This window comes from Eurytemora carolleeae, unplaced genomic scaffold (genome assembly GCF_000591075.1).
Source record: "Eurytemora carolleeae unplaced genomic scaffold, Eaff_2.0 scaffold909, whole genome shotgun sequence".
In the NCBI taxonomy this organism is placed as follows: Eukaryota; Metazoa; Arthropoda; class Copepoda; order Calanoida; family Temoridae; genus Eurytemora; species Eurytemora carolleeae.
In genome coordinates this window covers 29,002-44,801 of record NW_019396797.1, presented here as the reverse complement: position 1 = coordinate 44,801, position 15,800 = coordinate 29,002, and the positions used below count along the sequence as shown (strand labels likewise).

Below are 15,800 nucleotides of genomic sequence, written 5' to 3'. Positions count from 1 at the left end.
CTTTTTTTGTTCCTTCTGGTTAGTTAATTTTTACTGCAGCAGACAAATTTATTATTGGTTGAATCCACGGACCATCCAAAAATAACCATATTCTTAATCCGTCCAATTACAAACGATACGGGTTTAGCCCTTTTGAAGGGATGAGCAGTACAAACATTTTTTTTATACACACCAGGATAAAAAATTTAATTTTGGCAACATTTTAGCAAGTATTAAACACTAATAAACTTAATACCCCCCCCCCACCCTCCCCCCAGGTTTGGACAGATTTTCTATAAAGCAAAGTAGTAAGGAAAACTGTATCCAATATCTACTTGATTACTTTTTTCATTCTCTTCAGATACCAAGAAGAATTCTCATATTATATTGAACACTAGATAGAGCGTGAGGTGAAAAAATCCTAACATTCTCATATCGCTTACTCTCTCTCTACTTATCATTTTTTTACATTAAAGAATGTCAGTCCTTCACATGTTCCATTTTCTAGCCGCAGCGCATAGCTCAGAGCATCGAACCAATTATAATAATTCACATCTTTCTTCTGTTAGGTGAAATATACATTTAAGAAATATTCCCGAGGAAAACTTCAAAGTCAGGAAATATTAAATCATTACAGTCAATCAACTACTGCCTTGTCCTCAAACGTAAAGTGCCAACATTGGATATTGATATCAAACATTCAGGGTTGAAAAATTTAGGCGAATCTGTCCAATTTACTGAATAAATATTACATCATGAATATATTGACTAAATGAAGGAATTCAGGTTTTCCCACAAACTCTAATTTTCTAATCCCTATATCTTTGTAACTTGATGTTGTAGACCTTTGATATTTCAAACTATAAATCATGTTTAATTAAATTAGCTAAGCTTGAAATCTAAAATGGTCAGTTTGCTAAAATATAAAATTAGAAAACTCGAGTTTGTGGCAAAAACTCTATTCCTTTATTCAATAAACTCCTGGTAAAGAGAGATTGTGCCAAATCCTGCCTTTAACCACAACAACAGCTGTTATATGTATGCGTGAAAAGGTAATAATACTAAGCATTTGCAGAACTCAGAAAATGATTTCCTCTCTTATCTTATCTGTGTAATGTATGGTTTTCTTTTCTCTACTCTATCTCTGCCATTTTATACCGTGAGATCTAATTAGCTGCTCTCCATCTTCATCGATACGTAAATGTACAGATCAGTCTACATATTGTCTTGCGTGTCTGTTGGTTTGTCTATCTGTCTTTCGTGTCTGTTGGTTTGTCTATCTGTCTGAATGTATGAAGAAAAAAAATTTCAGAACCAATCGGGTCCAATTTTTAAAGAATAGTGTCATCAACCAAGGAAAGGTTTATATAGAAATAATTGGAAACAGAAAATCCGGGAAATATTTAGTTTAACGAATTACGAAAAAAGAGTAGCTTGAAAGGCATACTTTAACAAGCTAAAGAAAAAGAGTGATTTTCTTACATTTCAACTGCCTAGTATTTAATATTTAAATGAGTGGACTAATATCAGATGTATAAATTAATATTCAAAAATTTTGTGTCAAGCTGTATCTAAGAAACATAAATAAGCAAAGACTACCTCCATTGCACAATCTGTATAATAAATCCTATAAAGTCTGATTAAGGTTGTCTGACCGAACTAAATGAAAATGATGAATGAAGAAAGACGTAAGAAAAGTGGAGAGCAGAGTTTTATTAAAATATCTATCGATAGTTTCTGATTAATAGCAGGACAGGGTTTTTATTTAAAAAGAAAAAGTATACTAGGTTGGGAACCCAGTTTTGCCTGGAGTTTTCCCTATAAAGGTCAAGGCATTCAATTTAGAATTCTTTAACCAGGATAAAAAAAAATTCCATGGTTCTACCAAGTTCCACAATTAAAATTTGTGGCAAATTGGTCCAAGAGTTTATGAGTTACGATCGGAAATTCAAACAGACACTGCTGTTCTGTGTACAGACTTAGTGGAGCTGAACTTGACCCCGACCCTAGTTTCAAAGGTCAGGGTACTAACTGGAGGACAGGGTGTATTGGGATAAAGATGTTCCAATGTTTAATAGATGTAAGGTGGGTTGGGATAGAGTTTTTACCAGGTGTAATAGACGTAAGGTGGGTAGAGACTACTGCTTTGTATATGTAGATATTGCATATTGTTGTAATGTTGATGTGTATATTTTTGGAAAGTAAGCAACAAATCTAGAGCTTGTCTTTTATACACAATGTATTGCATATTTATAGACACAAAGTTCTTGTAACAGAAAAAATTAATGAGTTTTGCCCAAAACTCTGATTTTCTAATCCCATTATCTTTGCAACCCAAAGTTATAGACCTTTGATATTTTAAACTACCAGACTGTTAGAGCGCTTCGCACCCATCTTCTATTTTAATTGTGTCTCCATCTGTGTGCATGTTCTCTTTGTTCAAGGTAAAACACCAAGAAAAAAATTTTGGATTGTATAATATGTTTGCGAGCATTTTCAAATTTTAAAAAATCAAAAACTTTTGGGCACAAATTTTTGTGATTTTGAGCATTCATAAACTTTCCCTGGGGTCATGTAAGGTCCCGCACAAAATTTGGGCTGGATCGGTTCAACCGTTTTGATGTTCATTGGATACAAACGGATAAGCAGACAGACAGACAAACAAAGTATATTGATAGATGAACTCTGTTAAATCAAAAAGTTCAAGTTTGAAACATCAAAGCTTTACACCATCAGGCTGCACAGAGATATGGATTAGAAAAAACTCAGTTTCTTTGTTGGGTGAAAAATGAAAGAGTTGAAGGAAGAAAAAAAAGAGGTGTTTCTTAAAAAATGAATACAGAAGAATGCAAAAAAAAAGTTCCAAAAGAATAGATATTTTTCTTAATATCTTGGTTTAATTTTGTTAATTTTCATATCTATTTTCATATATATTTTCATATCTATTTACATATATATTCTCAAATATATTTTCATATGTAATTTCATATATATTTTTGCATCCATTTCATTTATATTTTCATATGTATTTTCATATCTATTTTCATATATATTTTTGTACCCATTTTTCTGTTTACTCATTCATTTAGTGACGGAATTTTGTGTTTGTAAGAATAGACAAGTTAGCTACAAAATTAAAAAACAAGAACGAAAGATATTTTTAAATTAAATGCACTTTTGGAAAATGAACAGTTCGGAGTTATACCGAAATGAATTGCCCTCATAGGAATTAGAAGTACTATTACTTTTAAGAGACATTTATAAAATTCTAAAGCACAATGTATGGTTCATGCATCGCCACACACAATTTTGCAACTATTGTTTAGCTTTCTCCAGCTTTGAGTACGCTTTAAGACAAAGTTTTCGGAACAAAATTTTTGTTAATTTAGATTTTCTAACCGCATAATTATAGCCAATTGTATTTTTATGTTTCAAGTCCTAATTTCGTTAAAAATCATAAGAAAAAAAATGTTGTTGCAAAAATTTAAAAGTATTTAAATTTGTACGTGTGAAAAATAAAAAAAGGAAACGTGGAAAAGATAAAAAGAAATGTTTTCAGAGGACAAAAAATAATGATATGTATGTCACAACGTGCTGTGAAAAATACAAAATGAGTAAATATGTAATAAAAATGGAAAATATATAAAAGAATAATGTAGAATAGGAAAGAAATCCGATTAAAGAATATAATGAATAAAAGAATGGAACCAATTTCTAGAGCATACATTGTCCTAGCAATACTATAAAAAAGGTTTAAAGGATTTAATCAAGAAAGTACATAATGGGTATAGAGTGTACAGTGTACAGTATACAGTGTACACTTACATGTATATAAGAGGAGAGGTGGTCATGTGAGAGTTTTTCCATATATATCTGTGAACTCAACAACACAAATTATTTAGATTTTTTAATCACGTTTTACTCACTAGGGTTCACTACGGTACACGAATCTATGCATGTAAACCGTGTACTGTGTACACTATATATATATATATATATGTACAAAGTATACTATGGTAGATCCTGATATGTTGTCCTGAGTGTAAAGAGTAGAGAACTGCCTGGCCTCTATATTCTACCCATCCAAGCAACCAAAGCCATGATTTCGGGCCGACCCAGTCCTCAAACCTCCCCCCCTCCCTCCTCCACCAACACTCCATTGCCCCCTACTTTCTCTGCCCATCCCTCCCCCTCCAGTACTCATCCCACTAATCCATCTTTACTCTCAGTACTCATCCCGCCTATCCATCTTTACTATCAAGTACTCATCCTTACCCTCCAGTGCTCAACCCACCTATCCATCCATCCTCTCCATTACTCATCCCATCTATCTATCTATCTATCTATGCCATCCAATACTCATCCACCTATCTATCTAAACCATCCAGTACTCATCCATTATATCTATCTATCTATACCATACCATCCGGTGCTCATCCGGTCTATCTTTCTATCTATCAATCTATACCATCCAGTCTATCTATCTAGTTATAAGATCCAATACTCATCCATCCAATCTTTCTATGGAATAAATATTGTACCAAATCCCAAAGTTATACATTTGAACATACCTAGATAAATTACGTTGTACATTGTCTGTAAATATAAATGCGCTAATAATTAACTATACAAAACTTGTAATGCAATTACGCCAAACCTGCGCAAATCTTGTAAATACGTACATTAAACTTAACCAGTAACTAAGATATCTAAATACATGTCAGTTGGAATAGACTCTGCTAAGATTACAGGGAGAGAAGTAATTGTTCCTTGTTTAGTGGATGAGTTGATGATATTGTATCCTTAATTAACATTGATAGTTTACAAGCTTATGTCCCTGTTGACATTGATAGCTAATTAGTTCGTGCCCGTGTTTGGCATTGATAGCTTACATGCTTGTGTCCAGTTCTCTTATTGACTTCAGAGAGAAAAGACCAATCATATGTGGGTCCCAGCCTTGTCCCAGCCTTACAACCGGGGGAGCGCTGTGTTTAGTTACGCATCTAGTATAATGTAGGGGAACCAAGAAATACACATAGATTAAAACTTTCCTTTCTTGTTTTGTATTATCTGGGTTCTGGTTTATTACTCATCCGGCTGTGAGGACTGGACTGCTAAAGAAGATTCCCCTCAAGAGGGCTTTACAGGGCTTACAACTCCTCATTTTGCATAAGGGGTGCAGTTATGAGTTTCCTTATAATTCCCCTAACTGGGAAACAGTATAAAATGAAGGACCACAGGAAGCAATTCCCTATACCCTTCTTCATACAAATCTCCTAATCTCTCTCCTCTACCTTTTCCACAACTCGGATGTTAAAAGGACTATTTGGAAAGGTCTTAAAGTTCAAAAACGAGATAGACAAGAAAAAAGAAGAAAATAAAGAACAGGATAATTAGAAGGGATGTTTTAAGCTTTACACTATCATTTTTTTGTTATCGAGAGCGAATTAAGACAAAAACAGGATGGGAGACATTCCACCGCCCTCCCTTCAAAAATCTTCCCGAAGTTAAATGATCTAGGAAATGTGTAAATCCAACCCTAGCAAACATGTGTAAGCAATATATACAGAGCTGAGCTGAGCTGAGCTGAAATACTACAAATTGCTTGGTCATCTTTTCAAGAAAAGAAAAACAGACAATATTCTCAAAATGAATACAGGGCTCAAAAAACAAGATCTTTTAAAAATTAGTCCTCTTTGTAAAAATCGCTAATTTACAAGAACATCCTTTTTTCGAAATTAGCCGCTATATGATTGAAAGATGTATGAAAGATGAAAAAGAAGAAAGAGAAGAAGAAATAAAGAAATATTAAAAAATTTTCCTCTGATATCATATAAATATTTAAAAATATTGTAAAATTTAATTAAAAATAAATTATTAAAGATAAAACAAGCTTGTGTCCATATTGACATTGAAAGCTGAGGAAATTGTGTTTGTGTTTAGCTTTGATAGGTTACGAGCTTGTGTCCATGTTGACATAGATAGCTGATAAGATTGTGCCCATGTTTGGCATTGATAGTTCACAAGCTGTGTCTGTGTTGACATAGATAGCTCATGAGATCATGACCCGTGTTTGACATTGATAGCTCACAAGGTTGTGTCGATGTGGAACAATTAATAGCTGATGTGATCATGCCTGTGTTTGGCATTGACAGCTTACAAGCTTGTGTCTGTGTTGACATAGATAGCTAATGAGATCATGACCCATGTTTGGCATTGATAGCTTACAAGCTTGTGTCCATGTGGACATTGATAGCTAATGAGATCATGCCTGTGTTTGGCATTGATAGCTTACAAGCTTGTGTTCGTGTGGACATTGATAGCTGATGAGATCATGCCCGTGTGTTATCACAAATAGTATTTCAATGTTTCAATGTTCTCCTTATCATTTATTCATGTTCATTGTTCATGTATCCAGACTCTAGATATACTCAAGTTCATGTATCTAGACTCTAGATATATTCATGCTCATGTATCCATACTCTAGACATATTCATGTTCATGTATCTAGATTCTAGATAAATTTATATTCATGTATCTAAATTATGAATATATTTAAAGCATTAATGCACAAGTTTGATTGAAATTAAAATTATAATTGTAAAACATGATGAAAAACCAACTCGAGTTGACTTTAAAGGGAGAAGACGGCTAGACATGGTATTTGATCTGAAAGTGCAGAATTGTAGAGAAAAAACTTTATAGTCAGTCTCTCTTAAAGCTAGTTTGGCGTGCAAAATTTAGTTTTGGCCGTCAAGAAATAAACACATTGATCCAGCCAGCCAACATGTTGTGTAGAAACCGTGATGGACCAAATAAACAATAGCTGGGTAGCGTGGACCTGCCACTACAATACAATCACTTTCCACTGGTAAATCCCTGTACCAATCAATTGGACCAAGGGGATACAAGAAAATCCAAAACCTTTGTTTACAAAAAAGTACTAAGTTTAACAGAGCTGCGCTGAGTTTCAAATAAAATGATATATCTTACAGCAGTTAATGATATGTAAACTTCAGAAAATTCAAACAGATGTATTGATATAAAGAATTACTGTGGTAGGAAAATATCTATTTTTACAGAGCACCCCCCCCCCCCTCTCTGTATCAGTATTCAAGTTGTTGCAGAATATACAGTAGAATTAGGCCATGTTTAGTTTTTATAATTTTAATCAATAAAATATCAATAGCATTGTTGAAGCAGGAATCTGAGAGGATAAATCCAAGAAATGCTCGAAGATAAAGAACAAAATCTCCGAACAAGAAAACTGTAATCTAGGAATGATTCAGTCTCCATCCTTCAACTCATGCAGATCTATCCTGAATACAAATATCTGTTGATTAAATAAGTATTAAAGAAACTATATCATAGACTTGTTCTTACTCTCAAAGTGGTGACCCCGAAGAAGAACAAAGGCTGAGGTTCCCTTGGAGAATATTTAATCAGTAGCTCTTAAACTACCACAGTTCTGGGCTGATGGAGCTAAAATCTGGTTCACACAAGCCGAATCCCAGTTTTGCAATAAAGAATATTACCGGTGAACTAACCAAATATCATCATGTGGTTGCAGCCTTGCCTAATGAAACGCAATTAAACTGATAGATTTTTTTGAAAATGTATCAGGAAAGGAACAGTATACCTCTATAAAGATGAGACTCTTGAAGAAATTCACATATACAGATCTGGAGAAAGCTTAGCTTATTCAATCTATGCCAGGAATAGGTGATGGGAAAACATCAGACCTAATGGATTCAATGCTATACAGTCTGTCCTACTGGTCAAAGCATGTACCCGTTCTTTTTGAATGAATTTCTTTTCAGGATACCAGGAGATATTTGTGGACATCTTCATACCTTTGGATATGAGGAAGCCCGTTCTCTTGCTCAACAAGCCGACCTTGTTTGGTCCTCCCAATCCTCACAGCTTATTCAACAAGGTTCCAAGGATAACATAGCAGAGGAAAACTTTTGCAGTAAAATCCACAATTCTCGCCAGAAGAATCAAAAGAGTCAGGATACTTCTGCAATGGCTGGATGGTGCAATATACATATGAAGTATGGACTTCCTAGGACTTGTTCTTTCTCTCTAAAGCATCTTTGTTGTCTTTATTTATTTTATTCTTTGGCTATACAGAGAATTCCCAATCCCCATAGAGTAAACCTACCCCCTTCCCACCACTACCCATGAAAAAGGCTCTATCACCTTGCGATACATGTATACAAAGAAACTTGAACTTTTCCCCATCAGACAAAGTTTACAAGTATTAAGTGTAGCGAAGATGTGGGATGTGGAAATACATTGTCAAACATGTTGTTAGCTGTTGCCTTATAAAAAGCAAACATATCTAATCTCTTTATAAAAGAATTTTGATCTTATCATTTGTAAAGTTTGTAACGCTTCTTTTTCTTTCTATGCTTAAAACTTTTGTGAATGAGAAAGGATTCAGGATTTAATGAGAAATGTTGGAAAGTAAAAAGAATCATTTTATGAAAAGCTTTCCCTTAAAGAGACTGTAGACGTATTTTCAAGTACTCCTCATTTGAAATCATTTTTTTGTCTATCTTGAAAAGAGTTAAATTTCAAAATTTACATTCTTTTGTCTTCATTTCATAAATACGCTGGCCATTTGTATAGAAAAAGCTCAATTAAAAATTATCGGCAAGTAAAACAAGAATATCATATCCCTCCATGATCAGAAACAGATTTCAAAGCTAGCGTTGTAAATCGGACCTGTATAGTGTATAGTCTATAAATGTAGGGTTGCTTTAAATCACGTCTGCAGTTCCTTTAATATATTCTTCCTTCTATTCTCAAGTTTGTACCAATACAGTCCAAAACTTACATTGGTTTAGGAAAGGTCGTCTTTGCTGTTCCCATTCCCCGCTCATTATCTGGTTGAGGCGCTCTAGTTTCTCCTGCAGGCCGCTAGGATCGTTGTATTCAACCTCTGTAACAAAAATTCATCATTTCCGATCCAATTTTTTCTAAAGCTGAAAAATGGAATGCTAAAAGTTAAATCTTTTAGTTGCCAGTAATCCAAATTGTAGAAAAAAAAAAAAATCTTACAAATTTTTATCTGCTTCAATATATTATAAGTGATTGCAAGAAAATCAAACCTGAAAAAAACTACAATCAAACAAAAAACATGCTAAAAACGTGCAAAACTAAATTCATGCAGAAAACATAGCAGATTAATACAACCTATAGTATACATTGTTATAAAATCATATAAAGATATTAACTTCAAAATACTTTTTTTTATTAAGTTATTAATTTAGAACCCTTGAAATTAAATTTGAAAAAGCTTACTGTAGTTTACTTTAAAACTGAGTTTTCTAGTATTTATAGTTAACTTGTTTTAATAATTTATTTATTCATTCTTTCTTTATTCAATGCCTTTTAACCTCTCAGAAGTCTCAAAGAAAACAAATCTTAATTGAGTTTCTTGATTAATTATGATTACTGTAATGTATTCTCAAATGACTCTCCATTTTATACAGTTTAACCCAAAACTTTGGAGACATCCAACTAAGATTAAAAATGTCGTCTTTTAAACCTAATGATAGTGGAAAGCTGCAGATATTTCGTTTTTAACTGAATAATCATATGAAGCTCTTTAAACTGTTCCTGCTTATTTCATGGATAATGATTTATTTTTACATATTCTGAGATTTAGGTCTAATAGAAAAACCCATTGAAAAATTGTCAAGACGACATTTTATAAATTGTTTCGATGTTTCTGGGCTAAACTGTAGAGTTTCAGATTCACAGCGGCAATAATAGCTTTGTAATGGAGTTTACTTGAAATGATAACAACAGTCCCTTTAGCTATGTGGTATTTGCTTAACTCAGCATACAGTCCCTTTAGTTATGTGGTATTTGCTTAACTCTGTATACAGTCCCTTTAGTTATGTGGTATTTGTTTAACTCTGTATACAGTCCCTTTAGTTATTTGGTATTTGCTTAACTCTGTATACAGTCCCTTTAGTATGTGGTATTTGTTTAACTCAGTATACAGTCCCTTTAGTTATTTGGTATTTGCTTAACTCTGTATACAGTCCCTTTAGTATGTGGTATTTGTTTAACTCAGTATACAGTCCCTTTAGTTATGTGGTATTTGCTTAAATCTGTATACAGTCCCTTTAGTTATGTAGTATTTGCTTAACTCTGTATACAGTCCCTTTAGTTATGTGGTATTTGTTTAAATCTGTATACAGTCTCTTTAGTTATGTGGTATTTGTTTAACTCTATATACAGTCCCTTTATTTATGTGGTATTTGCTTAACTCTGTATACAGTCCCTTTAGTTATGTGGTATTTGTTTAACTCAGTATACAGTCCCTTTAGTTATATGGTATTTGTTTAACTCTGTGTACAGTCCCTTTAGTTATGTGGTATTTGTTTAACTCTGTTACAGTCCCTTTAGTTATGTGGTATTTGTTTAACTCTGTATACAGTCCCTTTAGTTATGTGGTATTTGCTTAACTCTGTATACAAATATATCTATATTTGTGTTCCTAAAATACACAGTTCTCACACCCTATCTCATTAGTACTGAATAAATAACAAAAAGAGAGGAAAGGCTCAGAGGCATTTTTCTTTACATTTTTGTTTCAAAATATTGTAATTGTAATTGCAGAGTAATCTCCCAAACTTTGCAGGATTGTGCCAAATGAAATCATTATTTATACGTGAATTGACTTAAAGTTTGTTTTGACCTAGTGTTATCTCTCTACATAAATTGTAATATGTTGCTACTGCATGATGAATTATAAATAATTCATCTCGAAAAAATAGCCCTATCTTTGAATTTTCATACATGAAAATCAAGAATGGCACGATTATGTTTATTATCTCCATTCTGTGTAAATAAATTTCAATTTCATGTATTAAATAAATCTAAAGATGACATAAATGTCTCTTGTGTATGAAAATTTTTGAAATGTAAGAATATATCACAATACAATATGAGAGAGAGGTTTCAAATTTCAATAGCAGTGAACAACTTTAAATGACAATTAACCGCTTTCAATAATTACAAATAAGAATGAAGAAACATTAAATAATTAGGTTGGCTTGAATGAAAAGTACAATTACTTTTAACAAAATTACCTGGCTCGAAATTTTCGCCATAGAATACCATATCAAATTTATAGTTGGCGAGCGTTATTTCTTGAAAATGCACAGTGTCATTTAATCGACTAAGTGGAGTACTTTCCTCATGCTGTGAATGATTGACTTTTAGTTCACATATAGGATATTTTAGGTCTGGTAAATGACCCTCTGCTAATCCAATATCTGAACACTGAGCGTTAAAAGATATAGGCAGATCTGACAGAGGTAAAAAAGAATTATCACTAAAGTCTAGGCTCTGGATGTAAGGCTCTGAATTTAAACTGTAATCCTGATAATCTTCTTCATGGTTATAAACCTTCAGTAATGGTTCTCCATAAGGGAAATTATCTTGTGAATAAGATGTCAGGGCTCGAGGATAAAACTCTTGGTAACATTTATCTCCAGAGGTAAAAACTCTTTGTTGAACATTTCTGGGATCATATACATCAAGACTTGTATCAACATTTAGTTCCAGGAAAGTCATCTCAGGTAGTTCGTTTTTTATGATACAAGAAATAGCTTCTTGTTGTAGATTCTCTTCTAAATTCTGCTTTTGTTGAATGTTATTATTAAAATCCTTTTTTGCATAAAAATGAAGTTTTAACTCATTGGATTGGTCATCAATTTGTTGCAATGAACTTTCTTCCTGTAAAATGTGGCAGGAAGTTTGAATTTCACAAAACACTTTTTCATAATTTGAAGAATTAGGAAGTTCAGGTAAATCTTGCGTCAATTTTCTCTGCAAATTTGAAACATGTTCTTCATTCTGCTCTCTAATGCTTTTTAACAAAGCATTATTTGGCAATTGAAAGGATTCACTTAGTGATTGAAGGGGTTTGAACTCCGGCACAAATACATTTAATGTAGCCTTTGTTCCTTCTCCGGTGGAACTGTTGATCTCAAGTTGATCAGGAGTTCTATAGGCATCACTAACACTACTACTCTCACTAGTAAATCCAGTAGATCCAAGATTACAAAGATTGTCAAAAGGTTTCTTGCACAAATTATCATTGTTATTATACTGATCATAGTCTTTCTCACATTGTGCTTTTAAGCTATCTGCTCGGATTCCTAATCGAACACTATCAATCAAGCTGAATAATTAACCATTTGTAAAATATATTCACTAACTCTTGAATAAGGAGGATTTTGTGGGTTATAAGAAGTAAAATAAACCAAATTGATTTTTTACTGGGAACAAGTATTATGCATCCTATTTGAGCAGCGTTTTAGTATGAAACATTGTTAAATATAAAATTTATTTAATTTTACTCTGCAAAATATTGACTGATTTTTCAATTTGTACAAACTGAAGGCCAAACAAACCTTTGAAATACCAGATCTTATGGGATGCCCAACAAATTAACAATTGGTTTAGTATAATTTTCCTTTTTGAAATAAAAATGTAACTGAATGGCTAAATTCCTTTGATCGTATCTAAATGCAGATGAATCAATAATGATTTCAATATCACTCTCAAAATCACTCGTTTCAGTATAACTCTCAGATGTCAGCTTTTCACTAATATTTGAGACATCACTAGACCTTCTTTCACAATCATTTGCTTGTTCTCCACCTTCAACTTCAATTGGTTTGAATGGAGTGTTTTCTTCTAGAAGAACACTTTTAACTTCATTATCATTTTGGTCAGTTTGACTACTGACACTAATAAGATGTACTCTATGTCCTGTAGATCTTGGATGCTGAAAATAGGGTCTGACTGGACCTGATCCTCGAAACTGTGATCCTCTTTGGAAGTTAACTCTGTATATATTATTGTATGGTCTTCTTCCCCTGTAGTGCCCTCTTCCTTGATATCTGTTACCATAGTGATTAAACCTTTGCCTTTGATATCTAGTATATCGTCCACCTCTAAAACTTTGTGATCTTGAAAATTGTCTTCCAAGCTCAGTGCACTTTCTATCCCCTAGTTCATGTAATTTTACTTTTAAACCTCTTTTCTCTTTATCAATACTTGCGTCTAGTCCGGGGTCTAACTCTTTGTATTTTTTTACAAACTCGTCAAATGTTAGTCCTTTATTCTCAGCCAATATTTCTTCATTTTTGTGCTGAAGTTTATAAATGCCAATGATTTCACAACTGTCTTTGGATTTGCAATTGTCTGCAGGTTCTATTTTATTCAGTTCCTTCTTCAATGCAGTGTCTCCTGGAATAGATTCAGCGTTTTTTTCAAGTTTTACTTCTGTTTCACAATCCTCCTTCTTTTCAGCATTTGGATCAGCTGACGGACTTTTTAACAGAACTTCTCTGTATGTCATTCCATCCCACGGGATAGCCTCTGTGATTGGAGGAGCAAAGTTTAACACCCGTTGTGCCATTTTTATCACGTGTCACCCTTTTTCATGAAGAGAACCTAAATCTAAGGGGACATGCCCCTTAAACTCCATCATAAACACTCAGTTATCTTACTAGATTGTATCATCACTCTGTGTTGTGGCAGAATACACTTGACATTTAAGTCCGACTGACAGGAGGTAGCTTATTAAACATTCACTAGTATCTAGAAGAAGACTGTAACAGGGTTTAATGATAGTAGGAGTGTAATGTATACAACCTTATCATTATGCTTTAAATCAGCTGATGAACAAAACTAAACGTACTTGTCTTCATATACACTTGTTCTGTCAATATATATATATGTAAACCTTTCATTAACTGGAAAACTGAAATCAGTTTTCTGAAACCTGAAACCTGCTTTCCTTTAACAGGATATTTAAATAATTTTCTATTTCATACAGAACAATACAAAATTTAAAAATCACTGAAACAAAAGAAAAATAAATATTCTCTTTATCAAGGTTTTTTTATATATTTACTGTTTTCAGTGAGTATATTTATTAAACATCTTCCTTATGAAAGTGAATGTGTGATTTGAAAATTATGTAAGATTGGATGAAAGGTTTATTGATTTTATGATGAATGATGCACACTTTGACATTGAAATGCTAATCACAAATTATGAACAACAACATCCAACATGAGCACAGAGCAGGCACCAAGCACTCAATTCACAATATACATTTTTGAGATTGATAAAATTTTTAAATATTCTTTCTTTTACATTTTTAATACAGTTTTGTGAATTACATTGTTTAGGTAATAAAAAATCTCAATAAGTTTAGTAAAAAGGTCCAAAAAAAGTCATTTTCAAAAATATATCTAAAGGAATTGAACCTTTGCCGCAAACTCTGATTTTCTAATCACTATATCATTGCAACCCAGATGTTCTAGACCTTAGATATTTCAAACTATGAATTCTGAATAATATAAGTTTAAAAATCAAAGGTTTACACGGTCGGGGTGGAGAGAAATTGATATTAGAAAATTTGAGTTTGTGGCAAAGACTCAATTCCTTTATTCAAAATACTCATTTCAGAAAAAAAGATTCAGATCTAGGATGGGGAGTATATGGTTTCTTAAAACTCAAATGTGACATATTACGACAGCTATAGAAATAGTGTTATTGTAAACAAACAACAAATTGTAAACAATGATAGCTTAGGAATGGGCCTTCCATTAAAAAAATCAAGAATACTGAGCTTTAATCACAATCTTTGTGCCTTTTTAAAAGAGTACAGGAAAATAATAAGAATCTAATTCAGAGGCAATTTTCGATATCTTTACACAGAGAGAACGTACACTGTACAGGGTACACTGTACTTTGTACTGTTCTGTACAACATTCAGAAAGCAAGTTTATTTTCCAAATTCCATTAAAACACTTAGTTTGACAAGGAAATTTATATAATTATATTTTTCGTTTAATTTCTCCAATCCTTGTTTCAGATGAGTTACATCACAAAGTTGTTATCTGAAACTCATAGTTGTTTTGCATCATTTTTTAAAATTTGTTCATAGATTAATCAAAATAACAGATAGGAAACTAGATGTCGTCTGTTCTACAAAGAGAGAGCCTGTTTTGCGCCGATTACGTGTAACTCCTTTGGGTTTCTACCTTAGGGTTCTTGTGAACGAAACACACATAAATCTTTTAAAGACGACATCTAGTGTTCTATCTGTTATTTTAATTTATCTATGGTTAAAATACATCTAAAATGAATGAAAAAGGTTGCAACAAGTAACATGGGTGCTTGAAATATAATAACAAAAGTGAAAGTGCGAACAAGATTGACAGCAGTATGCATTTCAAGCTTTCAGCACAACAAGTGACTTATATACTTGTGGGTTCACGCATAGAACAGCTAATTATACACGTAAACATTGGTTGGTGCAGTACACTGAGCGTTGGTGCAGTACACTCAACTTACCACAGGGGATCTCAAACCTACAGTCCACAAGGATTGCATGTCCTGTGGGGTTCTTAGTTCGCAGAATCCGTCCCCCTTCCATAACCACTTCAGCATCAAGGGGCCACCAGGATCCTGGGCCCCCCTCCTGTACACCCCAGATTATGTTCATGTACACTTTTTATTCTAATGTACATTTTATACATATACATATGCATTTTGTGTGTAGATAACTTTAATAAAGAGTATGTCTTCAAAAGTACTATGTGCATGTATTGTCCTGACAATTACATTGTACATTGTATTGTACACTCTTAAAAAATGTTGACTTTTAATAAGTGAGAGAGGATAATCAAATCGTTCAATATCTTGTTGAATAATCATAAATTATTACAAAATCATAACTTATTAAACTTAACAAATGAAAATAGGGATGAATT

General features: G+C 33.0%; 1 protein-coding gene across 10 annotated transcripts in view; it reads right to left on the bottom strand.

Annotated features, from left to right (window-relative positions):
• Positions 1 to 15,800, bottom strand: part of LOC111708785 (protein unc-13 homolog B) — a 107,804-nt gene that overhangs the window by 73,614 nt on the left and 18,390 nt on the right. For 3 of the 10 annotated variants that reach the window (XM_023482268.1, XM_023482269.1, XM_023482273.1), the window contains 2 exons: positions 15,382 to 15,508; positions 8,822 to 8,926 (listed from right to left, as the gene is read on the bottom strand). In XM_023482268.1, coding sequence (XP_023338036.1) covers positions 8,822 to 8,926; positions 15,382 to 15,508 — 232 coding nt within the window. Of the gene's footprint in view, positions 1 to 8,821; positions 8,927 to 11,090; positions 12,188 to 12,518; positions 13,766 to 15,381; positions 15,509 to 15,800 lie in introns of those variants that run through there. The other 7 variants (XM_023482264.1, XM_023482266.1, XM_023482271.1 and 4 more) reach the window with 5 other exon arrangements.